General features: G+C 45.8%; 5 protein-coding genes across 5 annotated transcripts; all 5 read left to right on the top strand.

Moving 5' to 3' along the window:
* Positions 1-647: 647 nt before the first annotated feature.
* On the top strand, positions 648-4,256 carry AOL_s00079g414 (uncharacterized protein; the record flags this gene model as incomplete). Its single annotated transcript, XM_011124289.1, has 2 exons — positions 648-729; positions 877-4,256. 2 exons carry the CDS (start codon positions 648-650, stop codon positions 4,254-4,256), a joined length of 3,462 nt encoding a protein of 1,153 aa, XP_011122591.1.
* Positions 4,257-5,150: 894 nt separating this feature from the next.
* Positions 5,151-6,361, top strand: AOL_s00079g413 (uncharacterized protein; the record flags this gene model as incomplete). Its single annotated transcript, XM_011124288.1, has 2 exons — positions 5,151-5,597; positions 5,678-6,361. The coding sequence occupies 2 exons, from the start codon at positions 5,151-5,153 to the stop codon at positions 6,359-6,361; spliced, it is 1,131 nt and encodes a 376-aa protein (XP_011122590.1).
* Positions 6,362-8,779: 2,418 nt separating this feature from the next.
* Positions 8,780-9,840, top strand: AOL_s00079g412 (uncharacterized protein; the record flags this gene model as incomplete). Its single annotated transcript, XM_011124287.1, has 3 exons — positions 8,780-8,850; positions 8,926-9,649; positions 9,709-9,840. 3 exons carry the CDS (start codon positions 8,780-8,782, stop codon positions 9,838-9,840), a joined length of 927 nt encoding a protein of 308 aa, XP_011122589.1.
* Positions 9,841-11,099: 1,259 nt separating this feature from the next.
* AOL_s00079g411 (uncharacterized protein) lies at positions 11,100-12,513 on the top strand (the record flags this gene model as incomplete). Its single annotated transcript, XM_011124286.1, has 2 exons — positions 11,100-12,131; positions 12,223-12,513. 2 exons carry the CDS (start codon positions 11,100-11,102, stop codon positions 12,511-12,513), a joined length of 1,323 nt encoding a protein of 440 aa, XP_011122588.1.
* Positions 12,514-13,102: 589 nt separating this feature from the next.
* Positions 13,103-13,889, top strand: AOL_s00079g410 (uncharacterized protein; the record flags this gene model as incomplete). Its single annotated transcript, XM_011124285.1, has 2 exons — positions 13,103-13,486; positions 13,557-13,889. 2 exons carry the CDS (start codon positions 13,103-13,105, stop codon positions 13,887-13,889), a joined length of 717 nt encoding a protein of 238 aa, XP_011122587.1.
* Between the last annotated feature and the right edge of the window lie 198 nt (positions 13,890-14,087).

The raw sequence follows: 14,087 nt of genomic DNA, 5'->3' as shown, positions 1-14,087 counted from the left end.
GTAATATCTGGAGGATGGAAAGCTGTTGTTTCTGTTATGCATTCATAGCTCCTTACTCTTTTACCCCCCCTCCCTGTCTCATAACTTTTTGCTCCCTAAAGAGCCTTTTCTTTTTGTCTCTGAGCAGGAAGTCTACCAGGCATCCCTACCATTCCGTAGCCCTCTGGATCATGCAATATCATTTTAAGAATTGATGGGACTGATACTACCTTACTAGAGCAAAAGAATAGCATCATAGCTAGCCCAGTGTAACCTTCAAAGACTCCCATAGCTTTTGTATTCTCAATCAAGTAGCGTGGAATTTCAATAATGGATTTGTGACTAGCATTCCTTTAGCAAGCCTCATATTCAACCCATATACTCTGCGCTCTCCCATAGAACCCAACGCCTCTATGACCCCATTGTGCCTCGTAGAAGCTGTAACCGTCTGACCTCAGGGTTTCAGCCCTCACGATGCTCTTTTTTCCTACCTCCACTTCGAGCTTCGAGCTTGTGTCTTGTCTCTCCACCTCCACCTCCATTCACCTCCATTCACCTCCATCCCATCCTTATCCCCATTCCCATCCCTATCACCACCTACTCAGACCCCCTCTGGTCTTTAAGTATCCATCCATTCTCAAGCCGGCAAGAGCATCGTCATCTTCAAGATGGGTAAGGCGAAGAAGGCGAAGGCGAAAGCCAAACGTGAGAGGAAGTTCCAGGAAAGGAGCGATGAGATTGCTGATGAACGTATGTACTCTTCCCCTCACCCACCCCATATCGAATGGTCACGATACCAGATGAAATCCTGTGATATAAACCCATCCCCTTAGTCCGCAATATAAAGGCTCCAGGGAGCTGAGCTAATAAACAATCCATGAGTATTATGCACCATAGCCGTTCAAGAAGCACGCGTTCAGATAGGTGGACACCTACTGCCTTTAGCTGCAGGTCAAGCAGGTGATGGTCTATCTAGCAGTCCTCCGGATGCTACTCCCGCGCTTCCTAATGACTTTGCAGCAGCAATGCATGCCTGGGAGCTTGCCACTCGCTCTTGTAATTTCTCGTCATCGAATTCTAGTGTCAATATGTCAGTATCTGGACAGGACTTAGAGGATGACGGTGGTGGACGTATCGAAAAGAAGAAAGATCAAGCAATGCCTTTCTGCGGTGAGGAAGATGTAGTGACGGAGAAAAATCATCTTGATGCTGCTATAAAGCCTATCGGTAGGGAAGAAACCGCAGCTTCAAAAGCTGGAGAGGGAAAAGATGCAGCAGTTCCAAAGCTCAAACAGAAGAAAGACCCTAAAGCTGAAGAAAAGAAGACTTCAAAGGTTGGAGAAGGGAAGACTTCGAGGTTTGAAGAACAGATAAACGGTGGTGTTAAAATTAGATGCCGAATTGCTGAGCCTCCAGGGGTTTGGTTAAGGCCTTGCGAACCTGGTCCTCCACCAACAAGATCTGTTAAGTCCCTAGCAGAGGAGGCAGCGCAAAAAGTTTATAACCTTGCTGAGGCCAAAGCACGTCGTGGGTCCATGACCTCAACCTCACAACCATCTCCATCATCACCGTCACCATCGTCACCATCACCATCGTCACAACAACCATTTCTATCATCCTTCAAAAGTTACCAAGGCCTCCTAACATCTCTATTCTCTACAAAGAGCCTTGTACACGGTATCGAAAACGCTAGATCACTAGAAATCAAACAAAGATACGCCGATTTGATTGAAACGCTCCTCCACCAAGATCTGGCTGAAGTGAAGAGATCTCAGGAGCAAGTTAGCATCATGGCTTCCGCTCTGAACCAAATACAACAAAATCAGGATCGCCCTGAACTTCAAGCTGAACTCAGAGGTACAGCTACCGAATCTCAGCAGGTACTTTCGGGGATTCTCGCCGGTAAATCGCACGATTACCTTTCTGGCTTCCTTGACTCCATCAAATGGTCGGCTCAGCTTGAGGAAATAACAGCTGCCAAACAAAAAGAAGCTTGTATGCGAGCTGGCATCAGAATTTTACCTAGTAAAAGTGGCTCTGATGAGCCAGCTTTATCCCTCGCGAAAATTCCCACGACTCGTCAAAAATTCATCAAGCAGATGATCAGGGCCACTCCACATCTTTCAAAAACTTTGTTCGATAATAACATTCTCAATGACGACAACTCCATTCAATTATGGCTCGATGATGGAGAAATTCGTTGGGCAGAAATAGACGCTGAAACTAGCCGTCTAGAACTCGCAGCTTTCAAGGGGCGTTTCTCTAGTACCCATCAGTGCGTCGGTAATGACAAAGATGAGAGGGCAATGTGCTTGTCTTGTCTGATGGAGATGGAGTGGGATCATCTTCTCGATTTCGCCCCAGCTCTCGGGCTTCCACGTATTCGACGCCCAAAGGGATGGAAGCCTCCAGCCGATAAAGAGACTGAGACCGCTCCTGAGGTAGAACCATCTAGCGTAACTGACAAAAGCTCTTCGAACTTGCCATCTGAGACCAGAAATCTCGATCTTCAAGAGCCGGAAGAAGAGATCCAAGCCGCTAAAGCAACTACCGAGCTAGAAGCTGGCCAGAAGAAGAAGAAAAATAAAAAGAAGAAAAAGAAGTCAGCAGCCTCTCAAGCCAGCAATGAGCCTCAACCGGTCGAAACCTCAGTTCCTACGCCTATCCAGAAGTCCTCCATCAAGTCCACTTTGCTACCCAACATTCCCGAGCAATCCAGTGCCGGCGTCTCTCGCGTTGCCCAAGGCGTAGATGGAAAATCTGTCGAGTTCGAGTATGTCACCGGTCCCGCCGCTAGAGCTATCCACGAGCAGTACAAGAAATTTTTACCAACTGCCATTCCTGATGATGCTAAGTTTAAGTTCAGCGGTCATGGTCAACCCGAACGCGAAATCTCTGGGAAGGAAATGCGAGCCATGCTCCACAAGGAGATGCTTGCCTGCAACGAAGAAGACCCGGAGTTCACCACTGCAGTTTTGCAAAGCATCATGACTGATGCCAAAATTGAGAGTCCCGGCTTCGCCAAACAGAAAAGCAAAGCCAGAGCTAAGATTCCTGTAGCCTTGTTGCCTGTTGAGCCAAAGTCACCCCAGCCAGTCGAGACTCCGGTCGAAAAGCCGAAGGCCAAAACCAAGGTCAAGTCCAGGAATAAGCCAAATGGATTGACACCCCTTGAAGAATATAACATGTTACGCGCACAGCGCCTTGAGCTTGTTCTAGGAATCGGCCGGTTCGTCATAGAATCAATTTGTGCTGGAAAACGTCCTTGCTTTGACGTTTCTCTTGATGGGCGAATCGAGTTTGGACACGCTGATCTCTTATATCCTATTCGCATGATTCGTGCTGGATACGATGACACTACCGACAAAAATCCTCCTTTCTCTGTTGGTATCGATACTGACTATACTGAGGTCAAAATGGTCACTGCTCCCATTGTTAGCATCCGTGATAAAGAAACGCCGGATATCGGTGACGGGATGAATAATGTCATTAGAGATTTTCAATGCCCTAATGTTATCACCATACAAGAGATGTTCCGGGATGTCGACATGGTCCATACTACGGCTCTAGACACTGAAGGCGAGGCTGGACACGAAGGAACTCCCTCCGGGAGTGACGAAAAGGCGGGGAACCCAGTTCCTGAAGGCACCACTTTCGGTCTCAAGACATCTGTCAAGAGGGCCAAGGCTAAGGCGAAAGCTGGAGAGCCTGTTTTCCTGGGAAGTCAGAAATACCATATTTTGCCGTCTGACGGTCCACAGGGTGAACATCCCTTCAGTAATATGAGGTCCCTGACCAAGAGCTTTTGTCGTGCTTTGGATATCTGTGAAGATACTCAAGCCTGGGTCAAGAACCAGAAGAGGAACATTGCCCTCCGCGACGTTCTGGGAGACGACCCACTCTGGCCCGTCAATCCTGGCGTCCCACGCAAGCCAATCGACGGCTCTGATTCCAAGCCGGCCACCAAGCCGGCTCCAACCAAGCCTGTTCCTGTGAAGAAACCAGGCACCCCAGAGGCCGGAAAGCTCGCCGACCTTGCCAAGGAATTGAATGAGAAAGAGCAGATGGCCGCCATGATGACGGTCGAGCGAGATGAAATGCTCGCATTGATGGAGCGGTTCCCTCCTGGCCGCAAGCGCACCGAGTTGGGCTTTGAGGCCCACTTGAAGACGATGAACGAGTGCCTGGAGGGAATTGAGGCCAATAACCGAAAGGTTAAGGCCCTCATCCAGGAGACGCTGAGGGACCACCCTTGGCCTCCTAGTGAGGAGTCTTAACCTTTCGGTTGTTGAGCCCCGGGGTAGTCTTTTTTGTTTGTTTTTCGTTTTTGTTTACTTGTTTGTTTTAAATATGCATTGAGAGTCCTCTGTGGAGGGACTTACCAAATAATAAATTATTTTTTTTATTTATTTCTTTCTTTAAATCGTAATATATACCTACCTATGTTGGCCGCCAGATCTATATCTGGCCATGTGAGTGAGTAATTATGTCGTTTCCCACCTGATTGTAGTACGTGGTCTTGAAAATGAATATGCGGTAGAATCGCGACTCGCGGACACGAAGATCGTGTATCAAGACTAGCATACAACGTTAATGTGTAAATTTAAATTGTATATCTATCGATATATTGCAAGATCCGTTGTATCAAAGATATGGAATGCTATATACTTGGGTAATTTACCAGGGCAGCCTCAATCGATATCATCGATGTTTTAAGACAAAAGTGTAGCGCTATAGCTTAATCTACCTGCAATATATATGGATAAAGTAAGCAGATATCTTGTTAGAGCTAGTTCCGTTCATAACCGTACTTATTACGGCCGTCGCAATATCTTTATCATGAATTATATCCTTGAATCTTGATCAGTCTGATACTAGGAGACTCGAGAAGTTCAGAATTGTCGTCACGGATGATCCGGTCTCTAATCCAGTATCCTACGCATTAGAGTCTCTACTGCGTGCTCATATCAACAGATCTGCAGACCGTAAATGAATCACCTGACAGGTAAATTGTCCATAAATCGGACATGCAAGGTCCAACTAACATTAGTATTTTCACGTCTTCTCATCTTCACTCTCTTTCTCCTTCCAGCATCAACATCACCAACCATCCTTTTCAAAATATACAGATGACACTCTTAAGATTCAGCTCCTCAGAGCTACTCGAAAATATGTTTAAGAGCGGACAAAGCTCAGGGCGAAGCTCAAGGTCAAAAAGGGAACGGCCCAAACTTCCTATTAAACCCGTCGACCTCAGCATGAGAGAACGACCAGACCTGCTTGTCACCTACAATATCCGAATTAGGGGTAGTAACTTAGAAGTAGCGCCACTTGCTAGGTACTGCCAAATCGACTTTTTCAACTTTTGGTTGATGTTCTTCATCGACATAAAGGAAAATGACACTAATCCTCCGAGGGGACCTTGGAGGTGTCTTCCCGAGCATGAGTGGATGTATCATGCTCCTTATATTCCGGCTCCGGAGACTGCGAATATGTATACGATGTTGAGATATCCACTTATGGAGTATTACGCACTCCATGTTGTCCATTTCATGAAATACATCAGTACAAGGCATGATTCTGAAATTATTATCCGTCGAGATCGGTTGGAGCTTGTGGTAAGTTGATTGATATATATTGGTTGGATGCTTTGTTCCCTTGATGTCACAGGAGAGCTAAACTGTCTTCTACCGGATAGAAAGAACGCATTCACCATCTTGATCGAGTCTTCAGGAGTGTCGTCAATTTCATCCCCGCCGACTTGATGGAAGCAAAAATGTCAAAGCCATGGTACAAATTCGGCAAAAGCGATTACTTCAAGTCCCAGAAAGTCTGGGTGGGGAAAGAATTAATGGCGTATAGAAGGAGCCTTCAGGTTACTAGGGAATGTATCGAGAGTATGCTTGATACAATGTTTCCATACGGGCCCGACAAAAATGAAGATGAAGCCCCACTTAGCAGCTGGAAATTTGCTTCAAACTTTGAAGGACAGATCATTGGAGTCCCGGATTGGACATTCGGCGATGCGTTTATCGAGAGCTTGGGGAGATTTGCGGTCAAGGAATATCCGCGACGAGATGAAGCGTTGATCAAGATCTACAAGCAACTTGCACCTCCAAGACGTGGTGAGGAAGCCCTGAAGCGTTTCATATCAAGTGATGCTGCTGGACATCATACAAAACCTATTAATCTTGGGGATCATAATAGGAGAAGGGATGCGAGGGATAACTGCGATGCGTGGGTGATGGATTGGTCGGAGCACGGTATTTGGGCCGCTCGCAAGCGATTTTCGGATTTGGCGTATATTAATACGTTTGGCCAGAGGGCAGAATTCTTTACTAAGGTCACTCCGGCTAAGAACTATCCACATGGAATTAGTTAACTTGATTCGCTGTATTTTTGGTCCTTGCATGGATAAAACACACGGCATTTTTCTTTGCTTCCTTCTATATATTCAGCAGTTTTGACTTCGACAACAGGATGGATTGAAATGGGGCTCTTGGTTTTGGTTTTGGCTATAGTATAGCCATGTTGGTCTCAGTGTCTACAGAATGGCTAACCTTCGATATTGGAAATATAAATCGCCACTGAGAAGTGGAAATAGAAAGAAATGGCAACTTTATTACGGCATTACTATAAGCTGAGAAGCTAGCTTTTCAAAATATACTTCATTGGGGCCGGTCTGGCTCCGAGATCCACCTTCAATTCTAGAAATACTAAAATACAAGTGACCCAAATATCGGTATACGAGTGAGCCAGAAGGAAGAAACGCTGGAGAAACCCCTCAATTGCCTAATAATAGACACCTAAGTGGAGAAGAACAAGTAATCTTTATAGTCTCCCAACTAGACCTCATCCTGATAAAATATGTCTTGTAATTCCCTACCAAATTGTTCGCCTGGAGCTAGAATCCGTTGAACTGCTTTCAGCCTCTGGCGTCTTCTATGCATACCCGATATCTTATCCTGTCCCATAGGTCTAGCCCATGGACAGTTTGAGACCATCCATGGCATCGTAGCTTATACTAGTAACTCAATCGATGTCCGCATATGACCGGACTGGGGAAAGCCGAGGGAGTTTGACCAATGATGTCAATCCTAATTCTCCATAACTATTACTGGCTTCCTTGATTGGTCTGCATATTGCCCCTAGATTCAAGATTCTCATGACATATTCATTATTTCTATCATTATGATTGCCTATCTCAGAATATTCCTAGGCATATTGGGTACAATTACCGACTCGAAGCCTTCAATATCAAAAACTTCAATTCTAGCCCCAAAACTGTATCAATTAATATTATGCTATTGCCAATGACCAGTGGTTTAGTCTCTGCTGTATCCCAGTACCTCGCGGCCCTGAGCTCTATTGAACCCTTTCGGTAGACTCTAGAAAGGTCAATTCAGCTTGATCTTCCTATCCTAGATACCCTTCCCTCGACTTGAGCTTCTCGTGCACTCCCCCAAACAAAGTCCAGAACCTTCCTCTGGATCATGTGCCCCCACGTGATTAGGCCCCACGTGTATATACCGCATGGGATGCACTCCCCTCGAGCTGAGATAAGGGTTCTTGAGGCCCGTTTCACCTCTTTTACCAACATTTGTAATTGTACAGCTTCCAGACAGGACTTCCGCCGATATTTAAACTTTCAAAGTTCCTAATTAGAGCACTCTATCGATTCATTTCTCTTTCTTTCAGTCCAGTATCACTTCTCTTTCTCAACAGAATGACCTTGATCGGAATATATGCCCACGAGCCTCATCAGAAAGGTCATTCAAACGTGTTGGTTCATAGCCATCTAGGCGGTCTCTTAGTGCCGCCAATACATATGCTAATCAGCATACTCTTTCTCTCGATAGCAGGCCCTCTGGACGTTCCTTCGCTGGGCATCACGAACCGCAATGCTAGCCCTGGCCCAAACAGACTACCAAGAGCCCTGGTATCCTTCAGATATCAATTAACAAGCCCTTTCGCCTTTGACAGGGTCCCGAGCAACACCCCGGCGCGTGACCGAAGAGGTTGTCGTCTTCCTAAAGTTTTATGTTGAAAACGTCGGTACGTTTTGAAGGAATATTTGGATCCGGAAGATCTCTTTACTGCTTCTTCACGTATACGCTCTTCCGTCACAGAAAAGGGGTATTTCGAAGTATCGACATACGGTAAAGCGTTAAACACCGATTTTTGGCACTATTCGATTCTCACGCGCGGAAATCGTTAGTGTCAGGAACAGTAAGGTTGGTGGTTTGGGGAATACCTATCCACGGTACGACTGCACGTCCCACCAGCGAAACCGGAAGAGATGGAAGGCTTCATGGAAAAGTCTATGTATACAGACTGTCGCTCTTCTTCTCTGGCTTGTGGAATAATTCTGGGAGACGTTTTGGAGGTCAAGGGACCCCGGGGACCATTGGGACATTCTCTACAGTACGGGGCTTGATAAAGTACAATGTGGCGGTGCGGAAATGGTGGCTAGTTAACATCTACAACTGCACTATTTAAACGTCGGCTTCCATCCAACCAAACTGGACCAAACCCATCGACACCTCCTTCTCTATCATCCTCACCTCTTATCTTTCATCCCCACCTTTCTATCTGGTATGCGTCCTTCTCCCCTTGTCATTCACCCGTCTCTTGTAGTCTATTTTGGCTTTGGATAAAACTCTAAGGGACCAATATCTCTTTTACAGCAAGTTCCAATTCGAGTAAGTACTTAGCTTTAGTTTTATAGCCCCCAAGCTTAGTCTTAGCTGCCTCCGACCTACCTACCCATCGAGCTAACAAAAAAATGCAGCTAGTCGAAATGTCTTCGGACAACAATCTTTTCGATCCCAATTGGGCTTATGGCCATGGTGACAATGGGGCTAACGCTCAGTATGTTAAAAGAACCTAGCTCGTTCGATGCTTGCGTCCAGATTAGGTGTGACCTAAACTAACGATAAAAACCAGACAAATTTCCGTCCCGGAACCTTCTGCATTCCGTGAGAATCAACAGCTAGTTCTAGAAATGGAAGTTTCTAATAACTATCGAGACCCAGGCCCAGTAATGGCTGCTGCTCGTGGTGATCAAGATCAAGTGCTTGCAATGACGGTTTATCGTGGTGACCGAGACCATGTTCCAGCAACGACAGTCCACGGCGACTATCGCGACCCGTTGCTGGTAACGACGGTTCATGGTAGTCGTCAAGATCCAGTTTCGGGAATGACAGTTCCTGGTGGTCCCCAATCAATGGATCACGGCACTAGCTGGGAACAAGCTTACTTTCAAGCTCTCAACCCTGACCATACAGCCAGGCACCAGGAACGCGCCATGGTCGTCCAAACCCATATTATGCGGGTTTCTGCGGAGTCTCGCTCTGCTCAGGATGAAGTTCTTGCAACAGCACACATTCAAACTCGGGAAAACGTTGCCGCTACAGGAGTAATTTATAGCCCACGCTATGTTCCACCCCCAGCCCATAACCTTTTCCCGGAATACCACAGACGTCCGGTGTTTCCAATCCCGTATGATTTTGAAAATGCTCCCCAAGAGTTCCCCCACGTCAAAAACCCAGAGAATGGCGAGACGAACGCGGTCAACCTCATGGACTTTTACATTCGTCAATACAATGAACTCGTTCTCCGTTGGATTCACCTTTTGGAAGTCCTCCCACAGAATTATCTCGTCCACTTGGTGCGCGTCAATTTTCACTTGTCTTCTTGGAAACCCCTGAGAACTAATCCTAGCTCTAGGCCTACGGATTTGCCAAAATTGAAGCCGAGTATCAAAGGAACCGTGAGCGTATTGCCGAACAAACCAACGAAGAGTTGTCCTTCGCGTGGTATTTTGGACCCTTCTTGTGCCGCCGTACGTACTCTTATTAGAGAAGAGAGTGCCATCATGCCTTGAAGATCACCCAGGATGCCATCAACCGTCGATTCCCTGATGAAGCTCGAATCGCTCATTGATTTTTCTTTCGGTATTTTTTCGATGTGGATTGACTTTTTCAGACAGATGACACTTTCATTTCGCAGCGATCATCTACTCAGTTCGGATTTTCTGTTATTGTTTCTTTCGGCTAGTGAGCTGCGTTGACACTGTCCCGTCATTGAGATATTGTGTTTTTTCCCCCACTTCTTATTTTCTTGGTCCATCGTATCCCCGGAGGCTGTTTAACATCTAGATTTGCCTATCTTATGCATGGTGGGACTTTGGCATTCTGGATCATCAAATAGCTTCCGCCCTTTTAGGATGGCCTTTTATTCAGCTTCTTGTTTTATCGATGGATTGTTTACGGTTTTCCATGTATTTAATCCCATCTCCTCTATCTTTCCCTTTAAGACAGAGGAGATATATCTCCTTCAGCGGATGTCTGATCTAAGCTTCATACTTTGTAAGGCTTTGATCATTCGGATCGCGAAGAAGATACCTTGATATACTCAAGTTGAAATTATGAAAGTTATTAATCTTAATAATTTCCTTTTCAAGTATCTTTCGAGCTGGTATTGGCTACTATGATTATACTGATCTCGCAGTTCCTGACAGTATATACGCATGCTCTGATTGACAAACCGGTAGAGCCTACGGGATGCTCTAGAATGCACGCTTATTATCCGCTAACTAAATTAGCGATGCAATAAACCACCCTATGTAATTTAACACCCGTTATCATATCATGATATCATGGCTTTCTATCGAAGTGCTATTTAACCAGGCCAGACTTTATGAAAGTCTTCAGGCAAGGTCTATAACGGCCCAGTAATTCAGACTAGCCCCTACTGGGAGGCGGGAGGTAGTCCTGCACGCCTACGCTATAATTTCCTTAAAGCGGTTAAAGTATTGGGCTGAAAGAAGCATCACATATGTTATGATGTCTTCCATTTGATCACTTCTTCCTAGCTAGACAGCTCCCCTCTTGTCGTCAAAATGACCGCCTCGTGACTTTTCATTAACATATTCCCTCGACTAGCAAACATATTTTCCTTCTTCTTTTCTGTCTCTCCTGCTTACGAATTTCAAACCTCCACCTTTTCATTCCCATCTCGACCTCTGAGCTTCGCTCCCAGTCAATCTCTATCATTACTTTCCATCATCTCCTATCTTCCAGAGCCTACTCTCCCCTCCATCAAGAGTACCATCAAGTATGTCTCAAGTATCAAAGCTTAACCCACTTGCCAGGATCTTCAAGCCCGGTGCCTCCGGGTTTGATACCACCCCGATTTCAACTCCTGAGGTTGCTCCAAAGGAGAATATCCCTCCTCCTGCTCCGGGACTCCCTCCCAAGAAAGCACGGGAACGCGTTTCAAAACCCTCTATATCGGAACTCGATCAGGTCCTTACGATTCCCGCCCCAAAGGAATCTCCAGAAATCATTTCTGTTAAGGTCAAAGGGGTCATCTCTGTCAAGGCTTTGGAGACTGCGTCAGCCAATATTACAGAGATTGCGTCTATGAAAATTGTAGAGACCACCTTTACTAAAGCCCCAGAGACCGCTCCTATCAAGGTTCCAGAGGCCGCTCCTATCAAGGTTCCAGAGATCGCCTCCATCAAGGTTCCGGAGATAATTCCTACCAAGCTTCCACCTTCTCAAGAAGCTAAAGCCAGAAAAGATATTCTCTTCTTTGGCGATATCCAAGCAAAAATGGAGAATTTCAGCTTGATCGAACCTGGGAAGCATTATAACACACCAGTCGCCGTTCCAGCTACAGATGGCAAAATCTTGGATCCAGCTCAAACCTTAGAGTACCTCCGCCAAGAAGCATTGAAGCGAGCTCAGGCCGAACTTGATACGATCAAGGTCCTTGCAGCCATTCCCGCAAAACCCATCCGCACAGTTCGCTCCAAGACTCCCAATCCGAAGACCACAATGTTTTGGAAATTCCTCGACAAAGTTGAAGATCTTGCGACTCGCGCTCTCGCTAAGGGATTTCGTCAACCTCTCAACGCCATGTACAATCCTCATCGCCATGATCCTTGGAATCATGCCGAAAGGGTTAACCAGTACTATTATAACGATGGACTCATTGCCGCCTCTGATATTAACGATCCTGTTCAGGTTTTGACTGATAACGCGGGAGCGATTAGATATGAGTTGTGGAATCAGATGTGGCTTCAGATCAGGAATGATTACCTTCATGAAAGTTTCTTGCCTGACCCTCGTGCTGTTGCCTTGCATGTAAGTTCATCTTACCCCCCGTTCCTCCTCGTATATGGTATTATTGCGATGTATGAAGCGAAGGTACTGATACAAAGTTAATCGAATGCAGAGAGACATGACTAAGAAACTCATTCCAACCCTTCAACGCGAAGTCGGGGCGATCATTGAAGAAAGGAGCCGCGAGAAGATCTATACCGAGCAACAAGTCTTGAGCCTTGATCGTGGAGTCAAAGAACGAACTTACTGGCTCGAGCATCTGGAGAAGTGTCTTGACTATGTCAAGGTCTTTGAGCGATTGCTGGAGGAGTTTCCAGACAATACGATGATGGCTAAGGATTGGTTCGACAAACAATTCTTCAAGGGAAAGAAGGACATTGGTGGTGTGGGAAAGATCTTTTAGTGTAGTTCAACGTCTATAGTACATAGTCTGTTATGGTACTGTCGGTTGCTGCCGCCCGGATAAGATTCTGGAATATGGATTAGAACTGTAACGACTTTTTTTTGTACACTAGAATTGGACCTTTGATGGAGACGCTGCTACATGTACTTTGTCGTATTAATAGCGCAATGAAGAATTAATACGATCCTTAAAGGCGAATCATCAGCTCTAAGCATTACAGGTGTATTTCGTGTGCGATCGTGTTATTCTATATCTACCTGCAATTGGGGCTGAGGAAAACACTATGGCAGTGATAGAAATTACTTACTGAAACACTACCCATGGTGCCAACGAAGGACTGTATAGGGCATGATGTCATATCATGAGTGTTTGATAGCCCTTGCAGGATGAGATGAGGCTGGTGATGTGGCGTTGACGTTGATTCCATCAATGCTGAGTGAAATTATTTAAACGTCGACGCTCGGCGCTTGAACCTACTCCGTCTCTCTTTCATCAAACTCACTCCACGTTGCTCAAAGACCATAACGCTTCTTTCCAATTATCAAAACGCGTCTTAATACCTCTTCACAGACCCCTAAACAAATTCACAATGTCTGACAAATCTTTCAGTACTTCTTTCATCCTTCAGCCAGCTGCTGGCGCGAAGCTTCAGCCTATTCCCGAGGGCAATGTTGCTACTCCAGTTGAAGCTCCTGTTGTTGAACCAACTATTGATGCCATGAACAATCCAGTCACGAATCAAGAGAGGCTTCATGCCAAACTTGGTCTCTTGCGTGACATGATTGCCAACATTGAAGGGTTCCGTTACCACGATGACGATGACATCAATGTCAGTAGGCTCGCCTCCAAACTCATTTGCGAGTTCTTAAACGATGTCACCCACGTTCAAAATTTGGCCATCAAAACCGTCATTGACACGGCTCGTGAGGTCGACAACACCCCTTCCTTGAACCTTGACCAGCTCAGAGTGGTCGTAAGTATTCTTCGTATCCATTTCTCAATATTTTCCTTTGATACACAGGAATACTGACTATTTTTGTAAGAATGAGCGCTATAAGACGGTGATCAGATGTGTGAGCGAGGTTCCACAGCACATTCAGACAGCCATGGGTTCAACTGCTATGGCTCGCCTCCCGGCTCAGGAGGCTACTGCTTACAAGACTGACATGGAGTCACGTATCGCCAAAGAAGCCATCATCCGCATCGATATCGAGCACAAAATAATCGGCGTCGAGGCAAAGATCGAAGCGGTCCAACAAGAGCGTCGTGCTGCTTTTGATGACTTTACCCTTGTCACCCGACGAAAGTCAGTCAAGAGGGAGGAGCCAAACGAATTTGACACTCGTCCTAAGCGTTTTCAATCCTCTCGTTACTAAGATCTCTCCCTTGTAACAGACTTGATTGATCGATCGGTTTCGGATTTGTTGCTTTTTGTGCTTTTTTTCGGCCATCGACCTGAAGTCGTTAACATTTATTCATTCCTCTTGTTGCTTCGTGCTTTCTCTTTGTTCTTTGCCCTACTCATCGATAATATGACAAACGACACTAATCTTGTTTTTGAATGGGTTAATGGT

The sequence above is a fragment of the Orbilia oligospora genome (assembly GCF_000225545.1).
Source record: "Orbilia oligospora ATCC 24927 unplaced genomic scaffold scaffold00079, whole genome shotgun sequence".
NCBI classification, from domain to species: Eukaryota; Fungi; Ascomycota; class Orbiliomycetes; order Orbiliales; family Orbiliaceae; genus Orbilia; species Orbilia oligospora.
The sequence above is the reverse complement of the archived record's forward strand: the minus strand, read 5'-3'. Positions and strand labels throughout refer to the sequence as shown.